At 36.1% G+C, this 16,657-nt stretch overlaps 1 protein-coding gene across 1 annotated transcript; it reads right to left on the bottom strand.

Annotated features, from left to right (window-relative positions):
* Positions 1-1,574: 1,574 nt before the first annotated feature.
* Positions 1,575-7,337, bottom strand: LOC142237864 (uncharacterized). The gene is made up of 3 exons (XM_075309314.1): positions 7,276-7,337; positions 2,021-2,201; positions 1,575-1,962 (listed from the first exon to the last, which is right to left on the bottom strand). Exons 1-3 carry the CDS (start codon positions 7,335-7,337, stop codon positions 1,705-1,707), a joined length of 501 nt encoding a protein of 166 aa, XP_075165429.1. The 3' UTR covers positions 1,575-1,704.
* Between the last annotated feature and the right edge of the window lie 9,320 nt (positions 7,338-16,657).

Raw genomic sequence — 16,657 nt, 5'->3', positions numbered from 1 at the left:
TGTAGTTCCATATGCTGTTGCTGCTGAAGGGTCTACAGAAGCCTATTTTAATGGAGTTCATGCAAAGGCTAGGTGTATTATAGAACGCACAATAGGAGTTTTAAAAGCTCGATGGAGAATCCTATGCAATGAGAGAAGAAGTCGATACACTCCCGAAAAAATGGCACTATTTGGAAATGTATGCGCTGCTTTGCACAATATATGTATAATGTTTAATGTGGCTATGTACACACATGTGCATTCTAGCGAGCCTTGCAGCCTTGAAGTATATACTGGCGGGGAAACCCGTTTGATAAAAATTGGTGAAAAAATAAGGGACCAAATAAAAATTTCTTTAAATAACATTTAAAAAATGGCTTTATTAAAAAAAAAAAAAACTTAGTAAACAAAAATACATTTTATGTATTGACAAGTACTACGTACTTTAATAAAAAAATGAAACGAAACAAAAACGAATTTCCATTCTTTGATAAAAACTATACGTATTAAAACTGTTCATCACATTTAAGTGGTTATGAGATCATGGAGGTAAATCGATCAGCCAGAGAATGACAATTTCATTCATTAAATTCAATAAAAAATGAAAAGATCTGAAAATAAAAAAAAGCTATTAAACGATATTGAGGCAAAAGTAATTCGAATACTAACCCGACCGCAATAAAAAGCAAATTTATTTAATTCTCCTCAAAGGGAATTTGATTTCAGCGCGTCAAGCTCCAATGTTTTTATTTGTAGGTCAATTCGTTTACAGGCTATGCTTCCGTCAAACTCCATTTGTTTCAATTTGAAGGCTTGTTCCTTAAGAGAGATCAATTTATCTAGCTTACGATTAGTTTCCTCTTTTATTTTAAGTGACCGCTCTTTAATGTCAATCAACTTGCTCAATTGGTCAATGTTTTCTTTAACAAGGTCTATCTTGGTATGTTTTTCATCAATCTTTTTTGTGGATATACGTCTTTTTGAAGTTGTGGGCAACTCAATTTCAATATCTGAAAATTCACTTTCCGATGTACCACTAATGCTTTTTTCGTTTGTGGGTATATTCTCATTTTCGGCACAAGTTCGATTGGTGGCACTTCCGAAACACTCGACATTTCTTAATCCAGCTACAGCCGCAGTTAGCCCAGCTGCTTCCACAATTTGCTCCTCTGCAACAGTAAGCATTATTTGATCATATGGGCCGCCACCAGTTTTTTTTTTCGAGGCCTTGTTGTGCGAGAGTTTTTTTTTTGTATTATGCTTTTGATCGGCATACACCTTGCGCCAACTTGTCACATCTTTCACTGGAGGGCCCCAGGAATTTAGTTTGGTAGTCAACTCGCGCCATAAGTTGTGGCTCTTGACTTTAGCTTGAGCACAGTTTTTTAATTTATTCTTGGCTAGATCCGGGTGTTCCACCATAAATTGTGCCAGTACTTCTTTTTGTTTTGCGTTTACTTTGTTACAGTTTTTTTTTTGAAGCGGCTGTTGAGCACTTTATTTTTTGATCCGTTTCCCTAAATGCATGTAATATTATATTTTATTAAATGTATTTTTGCCAAAATAAAATAATACTTACATTTTCACAAACTTCTCGTATCTTTTTGTTTACCTTTTTTCGCGCAAAAATACTACGTACGTTGATTTCGATAGCATGCTACCTATCGTGTTCAACTTCGAGTAGAAACAATTCGATAACGACTGCGGTGATCCGCGTAAACTACATTACGATAGCAAAGTACTCGATTTCGACTGCGGTGATTTGGCCCCAGATTGAAGGCTCTGAGGGTTTTGCTTTGAAGACCCTAGCCCATACGTCTTGGCCACACCTTCCACAGACTCTTTCATATTAATTAAATTATATATGGCCTCTTCGGTAGCTGAAAACGTTTGCTCCATATTTGGGCCTCCACCAGTTCCATGCGATGATTTAAAATTTTGTGCCGCCTTGTGTCGCACGTATTTTTTTTGATCGCACCATACCTGAAAATAGTTCATGAGTTAGGTTCTTTTAAATAAACTAATTTAATATTATTCATACCTTCTTCCACTCTGGAACAGTCTTTGATGGTGGTCCCGCCGCGTTTAACTCGGATTCCAATTTGTGCCATACCTTGTTGACCTCCTCCTTATTTCTTGTTGACCATCCCCGCGCAATATCTACATTTAATTGCATTGTGCTAATAAGGATGTCTAATTGCTTTTTATTTGTCGTTTTTGACCTGAAATTACAGAAAAATTATTGTTTTTCATTGTTTTTTAATAAAATACTTACATTTTGGTCGCAACTCCCTCGAAGTTTTTGGCGGAATTATTCCCAACAAATGTAATCGTTTTTCCCTTTTTTTTGACATTCGTAATACCAATTTTCTCCCAAGGGAAGAGTTTCCCATTTTCGAAGTAAGTTTAGAATAAGGGAAAAGGGAAAAGAGAAAAATTCCCCGGGGAGATTTCGTTTAGAATAGGGGAACAGGGAATAGGGAAAAAATTCCCAGGGAGTTGCTATTGAGAATTGGGCTAGTAATGTTACCGCAACAATGTTCCAAGTTCTCCATGCAAAAGTAACATTTGGTGATCATATTCCTTCTCTGTGTGTAAAGGCATTTTACAAAATTTGAAAAATATCAAATACTTCCAAAGATTTTGTTTTTACACTAATCATTTTGGTGTTGATTTGGTACCAAAGAAACGGAGAATTGAAGTAGGAGAACATTTAAGACACAATTCTCTTGTAAATTTCAGTTTTACTTACTTGATTCTAGGAAACAAATTTATACATTAGTATTTGGGGTTTCAGCCTTTTTCTTTATGTGCTATCAAAGTCCATTGGAAACGTGTTAACGACAACATAAATTTCCAAATTCGACTTGACTACAGGTAAAAATTATGCTATATTTCAACATCTCCTATTTTTAAATGCTTTTAAGGACTATTTCATGAATTTTGAAGTTTTTTTTTTCAGGAGTATTAAGGCCATTTTGACCTTAGTAAAACGAAATTTTCCATTATGATAGGATACCCAATTTTAACTCGAATCACCCAGAAAAAAAATTTGGAAGTTCTTCCAAAGGCACAACTTTAAAAGCACTTCCAGAAGATGCACTCCCAATGATGTTCTTTATTTTAACTACCCAGGAAGTTCTTTTAATTCAATTTTTTTATAACTCGGTTTTTTCATACTTTTAAAGGGTAATTTTAACTTTTTTTGTTTCAAATATGTTAAAAATAGAGTAAGAATTCATAAAATGATACAAATCGTTTAAATTTTGTCGAAAAAATGCCAAATCCAATCTGAAAAAATTGTGAATTTTTGTAAATATTTGATGTCAAACGTTTCCGACAAGCGTTAGAATCCATTCAAAATAATAAAAAATTATTTATTTGACGAAATATCACAGAATTTTTTAATTTACATCCAAATCACTGAATTCGGATCACGCCTAAAGAAGTGATCCAAATTCAGTGCAACGGCTGTTGAAATGGAGGACTTCTTTCCTATGACAAGCCCATGTTAAATTCATCGCTTCTGCGTCAATTTTGCACCACTTCCGGATCCAAAAAGAAAATTTTCATTACTTTTTTGGCGACACTTTTTGCTGGGCAGTTAATAATAAGGACAAAATGACTTCATTGAAAAGTTTATCGACGTTTGGAGAAATTTTTATATCAGAAAAATGCTAAACAAACTTCCCATTCGTATTTGGAGGACATGAAATCTTTGGCCTCACGACAATATGTTTTTTTATACCCACCACCATAGAATGGTGACGGGGGTATAATAAGTTTGTCATTCCGTTTGTAACACATCGAAATATCGATTTCCGACTATATAAAGTATATATATTCTTGATCAGGGAGAAAGTCTAAGACGATATAACGATGTCCGTTTGTCTGTCTGTCTGTCTGTCTGTTGTAATCACGCTACACTCTTCAATAATGAAGCAATCGTGCTGAAATTTTGCACAAACTCGTCTTTTGTCTGCAGGCAGGTCAAGTTCGAAGATTGGTTATATCGGTCCACGTTTTGATATAGTCCCCATATAAACCGACCTCCCGATTTGGGGTCTTGGGCTTATAGAAATCGTAGTTTTTATGCAATTTGCCTGAAATTTGAAATCTAGAGATATTTTATGACCATAAAGAGGTGTGCCAAAAATGGTGAGTATCGGTCCATGTTTTGGTATAGCCCCCATATAGACCGATCTCCCGATTTTACTTCTTGGGCTTATAGAAACCGCAGTTTTTATTCAATTTACCTGAAATTGGAAATCTAGAGGTATTGTAGGACCACAAATACGTGTGCCAAAAATTGTGAGTATCGGTCCATGTTTTGGTATGGTCCCCATATAAAACGACCTCCCGATTTGGGGTCTTGGGCTTATAGAAACCGTAGTTTTTATCCAATTTGTCTGAAATTGGAAATCCAGAGGTATTTTAGGACCATAAAGAGAGACCGATTTCCCGATTTTACTTCTTGGGCTTCTAGAATCCGAAGTTTTTATCCTATTTGCCTGAAATTGGAAATCTAGAGGTATTTTCGGGTCATAAAGAGGTGTGCCGAAAACGGTGAGTATCGGTCCATATTTTAGTATAGCCCCCATAAGAACGATCTCCCGATTTAACTCCTTGTGTTTCTAGAAACCGTAGTTTTTATCCGATTTGCCTGAAATTGTAAATATTATGGTATTTTAGGCTCACAAAAACGTGTATCGGATTAAGTTTTTATCGGTCCATTTGGTAATGCCTCCATATAGACCGACTTCACTTCTTGAGGGTGTAGAAGGCGCACTGATCATGAAAATTGCTTGAAATTCAATGTAAAATTTTCAGATTTTACTTCTACAGATTTAAGATTTCAAATCAAAACGTTATTTTATAATTTTCTTGCACACTTACAAGAGATGTAATGATTTCTCTAAAACTCAAACAAAAATGGTTCTTATAAATCCAGAATCTGATATAGTCCTCATAGGTGAAATCTTTAAATTTATCTTCGGGAAGTGTCCTCAAGTCCTGAAGCCCTCCTGAAATGTCAAAGGAAACCCTAATATTTGGTTCATGGTGGTGGGTATTTAAGATTCGGCCCGACTGAACTTTGTGCTGTATATACTTGTTTTGTGTATTTATTGATAAAAATACTTCCAGCTAGATGAAAATTTCACAGCCTTAATTTAGTAAATCCCGAAATTACTTTAAAATTCAACATTTCCAGTAACCATTGAAGCCAATCAACTTTTGGTGAGAAACTCCTCAACTCAGTGTGTTCGTGGAAATTTTCTCGTAAGATTGTTTGTAGTTGAAGTTTGCTGTTTTTGTCAATTGACAGCAAACAATCTCAATGACACTTGGTACAAAATGCACACAAGTATCTCTTACTTCGCCTCTTCAGCCAAAGTCACTTGAAGCAACAAATGTTGACAGTTCTTAAATCAGATTCTCTGCTCAGGTCCAAATATCACATGGACTTAATACGCAAATTCACATAAAACGCACATGCTGATGTGGGCCACTGCCTAAATCTCAATAATCGTTGTTATAATGCTGGTTGGCTTATTCTTCTGGTGGTTTGCTGGTACTCGGGCTACCCACACTTGGACAATGTTTTAAGTGTTTTCCACTTGTCACAAGTAATTATTAAAATGCAATAGCGACAAGTAAAGGAAGCCAAGATTCGGAATCCAAACCAGGGTACATAAATGCATTGCTAGTACAAATGATACCAGAGACTGAATTTGCTACAGAAACGGCAGCACAAAGTGAGTATTGTTTGTTTTGTTGTTACTGTTGCTGCTGTAGATGAGTACTTCTACAACATGTTGTTAACGCCAACTTCTTGTTAACAACAAGCTGCCAGTCAGCTAGCTAGCAAACGAAAAAATGAAAACGAAACGAAAACAACATCGACCAACATTAAACTTGTTGTAAGAACCCAAAGACCTCGAAAAAAGACAATTCATTAAAAAAAAAAAACAAATCGAAAAAAGCCTTGCTGACAAGCAAAACGGACGAAATGATGTTGAGACTGACAGCCAGACGGACAGCTGACTCATCGTTGAAAAGTTCCAGTAGCATCACCGCCAAACGCTTTTAAATGAAAGTAAATGAACTGACAAAACTTTCAATAAGCCACATATTTTTTGCCTTCCCACAGCCGCTATCGCTACAGTTCACAGCACTAGTCTAGGTGAGGTTTTTAGAATAGAATAGTTTGCCTAGGATAGATGGGAATAAAGGACAGATGTAGAGGAAATGCCATTATGTGGTGTGGAATTTTTGAGATTCAAATCCAAAACTCGGTTTTTGAAATGAAAATAAGAAAAAATAAATCGTTCATATCATATGCTTGTATAGATGACCGATTAGAATTCGTGATTACTCTTTAATATAGTATCTCTTTACTATACAGAATTTTCCGATGTATATCAAAGGATTGACATATGTGGATCCAAACAGTCAAATTCTTTCGTTTAAACGCTACGATCAAACCTAGCATCGATATAGGACTAGTCCCAGTTCAGGTCAAAACGTATGACCGTTCACTTTAACATGAATGTGTCATTGACGGGTACATTTACAGTTTAGGATACATCTTGGACTCATTCCAAAGAACATGTCCTGGGACAAGAACTACCACATAGGCAGGTCCTTATGAACCAGTCTGGGACAAACTCTTAGGAACCGGTTTCATTTCGAGCATACGAACTACTCTAGAAAGGAAAAACTTGCGGAATATGTTGAACCATAGATTATTCTAACATTCGCATATCAGAAAATGTCTTCAATAAGATTTTAATACCAAGAGAGTATAGAAATCAATAAATTATATGAAAATTGTCACAAACTGGAGCACTGGTAGCAGTCCTGTGACAATTTGCTCTAATTTCCCTTAGGGAAGCTTCCCTCTAAAAAATATTTAATAAACCTATAAATCCGCTTATTCGGTTACTGCTGCTACAACACTTTTGATTTTCAACTGGCATCGAGCGCTGCCGGTTGATTATTACACTTCACTTTATATGTCTGGTTGGCTTTTTGGTGGGATTTGTTTCAGATGTTGGTTAGTGTGTTTTTGACAAACTGCCAAACAAGTTAATGAAAATTAATTATGCGCCAAAAACTTAAAAACAACAAACACTGCCACTACATCGTCCATTGCCTTCGACAGCACGAAAAGGACCACAGGAGCAATAACACAGGACAACGAGGTAACGAGGAACACTAGTGGCAGACACAAACACACACACACACATAAACAACATCGTCAACGATAAAAACATAGTATGAACAAAAACCTACGAATATATAAAAACAATTACAAGAATATCCTTCATCATCGTCGTCGTCATCATCATTGCCATCTCTTGTAGATCATTGTACCATCCGGACAATACAAAGTTTCCAAAATGATGAAGGGTGTGCCATTAAAGTTAACGAAGCCACCAAGACAAGGCCAATGGATTACGTTGAAGGGATTGCATAACATTAATAGGCAAAATGATGAGAAAAGCAATTCAAGTAATAAAAGTTTTTCATTAAAGAGGTAATAAAAAAATTTAGAGCAACTTTTACTTTCTAAGAACAATGGTGCATGTTATCTTGAAGGTTTCGACAATGAACGAGGGCCACGGCAAAGATTTTGTAAATAAATTAAATATTTTGAATAAATATACAGAATGCTATATGATTAACAATATTTTCCACAACGAGATATGTCATGGGACTATGTGGGCCCCAATATACACATTGCAAAACTGATTCACCAGAGGCCTATGTCAATATAATGGTATGAAGTCGACGTGTCTGTCAAATCTTTCGTTGTTTGCTCCGGAGTTTTGGGGTTTCGATAAATTTTGGAATTAAAAACCACAAAAGCTATATCGAGACGATGATAGAAAATTGAAATAGAATGTATTTTTTTTAATTAAAGTGAAGTTTTATTGAAGTCTTTGACCATATTGTTGTTTTAGGTTTATTCCTGGGCAGAGCATGTTCCATGTTCACTGTCCAAAATAACATTTTGCTCTTGAAACATGTTTGAGGTGATCATATTCCTTCTCTGCGTGTAGAGCTTGTAAAAATTTTTCCTCACTCTTTCTCTCTTCATCTATTTTTTGTTTTCAACAAAGACTGACTCTGCCAAATCTTCGAAACCCAAAAAAATCTCTAATTTATCTAACAGACAATGGTCTCATATAGACAAGTTCAGATTTGGAAGTCAATTTATTGAAAAACATCAGTTTAAATGGTGATTCCATCAGATTATTGTTCTAATCTAATGGAATTGTTGAGAGTTGCGCATTTTTTGAAGAATATCTGTTGGAATCAGGTGGTTAATTTGGGCTATGTTCTCATATAGACAAATTGAAAATTTGTTCGAAACATTTTTTGATTTAGCTGGACGTCATATTTAAACATCAGATGCCAAATATTAAGGATATCGTTTAAGTATCCAGAGTCTCCATACTTGGAGACTCTGGATACTTAAGTATCCAGAAGACTACCCAAGAATTCTTGGGTAGTTCCCGAAGGACCTAGTTCATTGAAACTAATCATTGTAACTAAGGAACTGTGGGAACTAGTTCCAAAGGCGGAGCTGGTACTGTTTGCCAGGAGGATAAAGGTTGTCGGTTACAAGTCGCCTGAATTCCATGGCACGAAGCTGACCCTCTCGAAATCAGCAAGGTACCTGGGAGTTCTTTTGGATTCCAAACTAAACTGGATGGAGAATATTGCGGATCGCATAAAGAGGGCCTATGCAGCATTATACTCGTGCCAGAAATTGGTCGGGCAGAGATGGGGAATGAGGCCTTCTCTTCTTGGCTGGCTTTATACCGCGGTGGTAAGACCTGTGGCCACATATGGTCGTCATGTTTGGTGGACAATCGTGAACCACCAAAATCATATGTCGAGCATAAATAGGATAAATGGGACTGCACTTATTTACATGACAGGCGCTATGAAGACCACAGCCACTGCCGCTTTGAAGGTACTGATGAGAGTTATCCCACTCCATTTACACGTAAGGAAGACGGCGGAACTGACACTTCTGAGAAATAAAAGCTTGAACACGCTGGAGAGGACAGCCTGCTGGCATATTGAGATTCTGGCCGGGCAGTATAGAGAGACATACCATATGACCACGGAGCATGTTTATCATAACAAACCGACATACAAGTATAGAGGAGTGGGAAGACTGGAGGATACCCTTCGGAACGCTGAACATGTATACGGATGGGTCAAAGATGGAGGAGGGAACGGGCAGCGGAATCTATTGCAGTGAACTAGAAATAAGGGAGTCGTACACGCTGGATAGTCATTGCAGTACTTTTCAGGCTGAGATTTCTGCGATCACAAAGGCTGTTGAGTCGCTGTTGATGAGGCCGTTATTCAGAAGCGATATCAGCTTCTTCATCGACAGTCAAGCAGCTATAAAGGCATTGTGAAGTACTGACATAAGGTCTACGGCAGTCACCCGCTGTCGTAAGGAACTCAAGGTTCTCACTGAACAGCATAATATAACTCTGTGTTGGGTACCTGGTCACTAAGGGATAATAGGAAATGAGGAAGCGGATGTGCTGGCTGAGGAGGGCGCTCATGGAACGAATAATGTCCTAGCGGACGTTTTTCCTCCACTGTCTTCTTATCATTACAGGATGGAAGTAAAGTATGACGAACTATGGCGAAGACGCTGGGTTTCTTCGGTTGGTTGCGAGCAAACCAAGTTGATATGGGACGAAAAGAAACGTAGGAACTGCGAAATTTTGATGTCGATGAACAGAGAAGAATTGCGACCACTGATTGGTATCATAACAGGACATAACACACTTGGGAAACACATGGTAAGAATAAAGACTTAAAGACGTTGATATCTGTAGATGGTGCCTGGACCCGGAAGTTACGGAGGACTCGTACCACTTCCTGTGCCAGTGTCCAGCTCTATTCTTTAGAAAGAAGATACTGGGCTCCTTTTTCTTTCAGACTCTCACTCCTCTGCGGGAGTGCAGCTTAAGGAACATACTTGCATTCATCAGGACCTCTGGTTGGTTGTTCTGAGATTTCTTTCAAAGAGAACGAGCAGGAGGAAGCTCTGGGACAAAGCGGACCGCATCGGATGGAAGAAGATGGAAAGATCACATCGAGGAATCACAATGGACCTATACTGGTCTACGTGGACATCAATTCCAACACAAAAATTAATGTCATCTACAACCTAACCTAACCTAGTTCCAAATCTTTCTATTTTTTGTTCCACAATTCCTTTCGTTCATAAACGTACTTTGTTCTTTATATCCAGCTATTTAGCTCCTTTGGTGCATTGAACTATCAGTTAATTTGTTGGTACTTCTATTCATAATGACGTATTGCAACAAACTCTGAGAAAAATATGAGCGGCATTGACTTGGGAAAATTGAAAAAGGAACTAAGAAACTAGTCCCCATTGCGAAACGGATCTAAAGCAGCAATCACTTAAAGAAACTATAAACCCCAACTCTATTCCACTCCATATTTTTATACTTTTCCATTTTCCATCCTTCGTTTTCAACTCCCCTGTCATATTGCCCTCGTTCTTTTGGCTTATATTTAAAAGTTTTGGTGAAATAATTAAAAATTTATAAATATTTATTACTATGTTTGTAGTTTGTTTTCGTTCCTTGCTTTTTTTACAAATCTCCCGGAAAATCCTTTAGAGAGGAAAATTTCCCAAAGACCCTTTTGTAAACCACAGCAATAGATACACCTACCGTTTCTTGCAGCCAGCTTTAGTATACGAGTGTTATGGGTCACTCACACCCTTCAATTTTCTGATGTTCCTTATGGATGCTCTTGTCTGTCCTATTGCCTTAGCCATGGTTCATCGTCATTCTGTTAAGTTGATTGTATTGTAAAAATATTTTCATTCTTGGGAAACTTGTCCAGTGGCCCATTATTGCTCAACTGTTGACCTGAATAGTTTGAAGCAAGTCCTTTGTTTTTGGCCTCAAACATTCTTGGTGTTACTAAATGTTGTCCTTTGTCAGGATAAGTTTTCCTATAGTTTGTTTGCTTCTAGAAGAATCGACTTCACTTGTGGTCTTTGTCATCTAATGTTGATGTTTTTAATATGTGGGACTTTATTAATTATTAATTTACTTCAAAGTTTAAATGGCTGGGTTAAAGTTCTGGTCAGAATAGGAAGCCTTTGTTGTGTGTTGTTGCTGGTGGAAAGGAGTCGAAGAGTTCATATGATTGGAACAACAGCTACGATAAGTGTCAACAACAGTAAACATTCACTTTTGAATAAAATGTGAAGGCGGAAGACCTACTATAGGGATTGTTTGGACCGCAAAACACATAAAGGGAGTAAATATGAATTAAAAGTTCATAAATTGCTGAAATGTATAGTTCACTAACAGACTTTTGTGGTTAAAATTAAACAAGAGAATATAATTATGGCAATAGAATCTATTAATATGGAAGTTACTCGGGTATAAGTTGAAGAAAACTTGTGTTTTATTTTAGAGTGAACGGAGATAGATAGAACTGATTGAAAAATTTTTAAAGTTAAAGATAATTTTTTTGATACAAAATATAAATAAAAATCGGTCTACTTGACTTGTGACTGACTTCTAAAATGTGAATTTATTGGGCTTTCCAGTCAACTGTAATTTTGCAGTAGAATTATATATAAAGTTTACTGAAGCAGATTATCTTTGTACCTATTACTAAAATTGTTATACGAGCTTAATGGACATAAATATTAAAGAATTTGTATTATTAAGTTAAAATATAGGAAATGATTTTTAGGTTAGGTTATGTGGCAGCCCGATGTATCAGGCTCACTTAGACTATTCAGTCCATTGTGATACCACAGTGGTGCACTTCTCTCTTATCACTGAGTGCTGCCCGATTCCATGTTAAGCTCAATGACAAGGGACCTCCTTTTTATAGCCGAGTCCGAACGGCGTTCTACATTCCAGTGAAACCACTTAGAGAAGTTTTGAAACCCTCAGAAATGTCACCAGCATTACTGAGGTGGGATAATCCACCGCTGAAAAACTTTTCGGTGTTCGGTCGTAGCTGGTATCGAACCCACGACCTTGTGTATGCAAGGCATGCATGCTAACCATTGCACCACGGTGGAAATGATTTTACAACTAGTTCGTCCTATTCATACCTTTCTGACATGACGGACCTAGTTTTCTACATGGGAAAGATCCAGCCCGGTTTTTAATGGTTGATGACAGTGACTTGAGAGTCTGGGGAGTATCCGATACCGTTCCCGGAGTTCTTCCAGGTATGCGAAATTCCTGAGGTGATATAGATAGTTATAGTGATATTTCCTATTTCATCAATTTTAAGCCTACATAGTGGCTTAATACCATTCCAAAACGAATGAATTGAGGAAATTTGCATCACTGTAGAAATTACAAAAAAAATATCTCCATTTTGGCGATTTGCCTGATACTATGCCAATGATTCTCAATCAAAAGCATTTAAACGCACCATCTCTTTAAGGGGTGGCAAGAGTTGTTTTATGCATAGATCGTGAATAAGGCCTTCTGGGAATATTGTGTTTCAGGATGACACACTGTACATGGAAATTCTGCCAATGCGTTAACGACAAATGGGCTTTTCCAGAACGCATAAAGAAAAACAAACCATTTGCTTTGCAATTTTGGCTCAGAATCCGTTTCTGATTCGGTTGCTACTGGTTGTTACTCCTATGACTGTCATTGCCATCATGGACATTGTGAGATTGCAACTTTTAATGATAATGGCGGTGATTTGTTGTGTTGATTAATAGTTTGACCCAATCCACAGCAAGTGAACCACAACATCATGAGAAACCTTCTAAAAACAAAGTGTAGAAGAGATTTATAAGCGAATAACCGAAATTTCTGCCCTAGAATTGATGGTAGTTTTAAGCTGATGATAGCTATATTGCCAGAAGCGAGGGAGGATAGTGTCAGCGAAAATTTTTGGATCTTGAAGCTATAATAAGGCAAAATGTAATTATGACATCGTTTTGAAATCAATTTTCATCTTTGCCTTGACATTGCTGAAGATTTTCTTTTAACAAAAGTTTTAATTTCTTTTTGAATATACGAGATGAGTTTCCAAATACTATGATTTTTGCGAACCAGGCAATGAATACTACCAAAGATAATTGAAAACAGGTATATATAGCAGTAAATTCGGCCGGGCCGAATTTTAAATACCCACCACCATGAACCAAACATTAGGGGTTCCTTTGAAATTTCAGGAGGGCTTGAGGACACTTCCCGAAGATAAATTTAAAAATTTCACCTATGTGGACTATATCAGATTCTGGATTTATAAGAACCATTTTTGTTTGAGTTTTAGAAGAATCATTAACATCTCTTGTAAGTGTGCAAGAAAATTATAAAATAACGTCTTCATTTGAAATCTTAAATATGCAGATTTTCTCAAGAAGTGAAGTCGGTCTATATGGAGGCATTACCAAATGGACCGATAAAAACTTAATCCGATACACGTTTTTGTGAGCCTAAAATACCAGAATATTTATAATTTCAGGCAAATCGGATAAAAACTACGGTTTCTAGAAACCGTAAATCGGGAGATCGTTCTTATGGGGGCTATACTAAAATATGGACCGATACTTACCGGTTTCGGCACACCTCTTTATGGACCGAAAATACCTCTAGATTTCTAATTTCAGGCAAATTGGATAAAAACTTCGGATTGTAGAAGCCTAAGAAGTAAAATCGGGATATCCTCACCATTTGTGGCACACCTCTTTATAATCCTAAAATACCTACAAATTTCCAATTTCAGGCAAATTGTATATAAACTACGGATTCTATAAACCCAAAATGTAAAATCGGGATATCGGTCTATATGGGGGCTATACCAAAACATGGAACGATACACCCCATTTTTGGCACACCTTTTGATGGTCCTCAAGTACCTCTAGCTTTTCAATTTCAGGCAAATTGGTTAAAAACTACGGTTTCTATAAGCGCAAGACCCCAAATCGGGAGGTCGGTGTATATGGGGACCATACCAAAACATGGACCGATGCTCAACATTTTCGGTTCTAAAGTACCTCTCGATTTCCAATTTCAGGTAAGTTGGATAAAAACAGCGGTTTCTATAAGCCCAAGAAGTAAAATCGGGAGATCGGTCAATATGGGGGCTATACCAAAACATGGACCTATACTCACCATTTTTGGCACACCTCTTTATGGTCATAAAATACCTCTAGATTTCAAATTTCAGACAAATTGGATAAAAACAACGATTTCTATAAGCCCAAGACCCAAAATCGGGAGGTCGGTTTATATGGGGACTATATTAAAACCTGGACCGATATAGCCCATCTTCGAACTTGACCTGCCTGCAGACAAAAGACGAGTTTGTGCAAAATTTCAGCACGATTGGTTCATTATTGAAGACTGTAGCGTGATTATAACAGACAGACAGACAGACGGACATCGTTATATCGTCTTAGAATCAAGAATATATATACTTTATATAGTCGGAAATCGATATTTCGATGTGTTACAAACGGAATGACAAACTTATTATACCCCTTCACCATTCTATGGTGGTGGGTATAATAACAAGATTAAGCCTCTTTTTATTTGTCAATTTTTTTCTAAGGCAGATCTGCCCAGGAATAAATAAAAACAGCAATATTCACATAAAACTATAATAAATATTCGCTTTAACATAAACATAAGTTTTATTTTAATTTTCTATAATCGTTTTGGTATTGCTTTTATGGGTTTTAATTCAGAAATTTATGAAAAACACAAATGTTATGATATTTTCCGACGCAAACGTCGACGCAAACTTCATGATATTTTGTTGGCAGAGTCCTCTGGTGCTTCAGTTTTGCAATGACAAGACTGCGTCTTCTTCTAATTTGTCTAAGCAGTGTTGCCAACTCCCCACGGCCAAAAAGCACCAAAAATATATTATAAATTCTAACATACCACCTTCCACCACAAAATCGAAAATTAAATGCTACTAAAAAAAAAAAAAAAAAAAAACTTCCGAAGATGTATTATAGAACTTTTGTGAATTGAATTTTAAGAAGTGGGCATTAAGATCGAGTTTAGCTGCTAAAAATCATCACAATTCCTCAAAAATATCCCCAATAAATTTTTAACAAGTTTTCATGGAAAAATAGGTTCAGAAAAAATACAAAATTTTTATTAAATCAGCTTGCAATAAAACCAAGATTTCGAAACACAAAACGAGGAGATAATCTTCCAAATGGCCAAAACTGAAAATTTACTTCTAAATACTCAAATTGCGTTATCGATCAATATGAAGGTTATTTCTATATTTATGGGTTAATGTTGTTCGAATTAGTGATGAGAGACCAACATTTAGACCCGACTCCTCATTAAATGATTTCTAAGCAAATCTAAGTAAAATTTTAAATTAACGTAATCCAAATGTCCATTTGTATCCTATGTATGCCGAATATTTTTTTTCTTCAAATTTTAGCGATTCGCTGTTCTTATACTTAATAATATGAAACAAAATAAGAATTTTATGTAAATTATTTTTGTAAAAGTAATTTATTATACTGAATTGATTTGAGAAATCCTCAAATATATGAAAATTCCTCACCAAATCTCCATGTCACCATCTCGAAAAATTTCATCCAATCCATGGTAAAATACTCCCAATTGGAGTAAAAATCCTTAATTTTGACAACACTGACTACGAGTCACCATCTTTTTGACACAACTTGATTTTAAAGTCACTGTTAATGTGGCTCGAAAAGCATATTGTATAAATAAAACAACTTCAAGAAAATTAACTAGTAGAGATATAGAAGGACACTTTTTTCGTTAGTGGGTCAAATTTTCAAAGCCGTTTTGCAAAAATGCAAATGATTACAAATTATCTTAACAATTTGGATTGGATTTTTTTTTTAATTTTTACTAGCAACTCTTTCCATATTTTCGCACCATCACAACATTTAATATCATTCAATGGGTACTAAAATATTTATGATGCTAATTCCAGGTTCTATAGTTCAGTTAAGTATCACTTAATTTTTACTATAGATTCTTTCATTTATCTACCTACATAGAAAATCCATATAAATCGATAACAAGAAAGTTTATGTTAAAATCTTCCGGATATTCAACATGTGTCCTCCTTACAGCCACTCTCATTCAATTTGCTATTGCTTTAGATTATGTAAAAGCTATTATTGAAAGTGGTGCTTCTAATTGGTATTCCAAGGATGTCAAAGTATTTACACATTATGGTTCTCAAACTGTAGTTATTTGAAATTTTAATGATTTTGTTGCTCCATAACAATTTCCTATGTGCTAAGTTGCTCTTGTCTACCATGGGCAAGTACCTCCGTAAGCATATTGATGTCGATCAGTCAGTAGTTGATTTTACTCTTGTATCATTCCTAGGTAATTACAAGCATCTTTATTGCATGTTATTTACTAGAACATTTTCCAATAGGCCATAATTTAGAGACAATTTTCTTTTGGCATAGAACTGAGCATCCATACAACTGGCCACAGAATTGCCAAAGAATAAAATTTACATAACTTTTCCATTAAAAGTCTTTGGAAGGAAAACAAGAAAAAAGGCCATGCATATGATGCCGATATTCTGTATCGTAGCCAAAGTAACAATTGAGAGAGCTGTCATTGCGTAGAGGATTCAAATTGTC

The sequence above is a fragment of the Haematobia irritans genome, chromosome 5 (assembly GCF_050003625.1).
Source record: "Haematobia irritans isolate KBUSLIRL chromosome 5, ASM5000362v1, whole genome shotgun sequence".
NCBI lineage: Eukaryota > Metazoa > Arthropoda > Insecta > Diptera > Muscidae > Haematobia > Haematobia irritans.
Note: the sequence above shows the minus strand (reverse complement) of the source record. Positions and strands in the feature narration are given on the sequence as shown.

Coding starts and splice junctions, on each gene's coding strand:
- LOC142237864 (XM_075309314.1), bottom strand. CDS start 7,337: ATGGCAATGATGATGACGACGACGATGATGAAGGATATTCTTGTAATT. Junction 2,202..7,275: donor GTAATTGTTTTTATATATTC/GTAGGTTTTTGT, acceptor CTGTAATTTCAG/GTCAAAAACGACAAATAAAA. Junction 1,963..2,020: donor CTGTTCCAGAGTGGAAGAAG/GTATGAATAATA, acceptor AACTATTTTCAG/GTATGGTGCGATCAAAAAAA.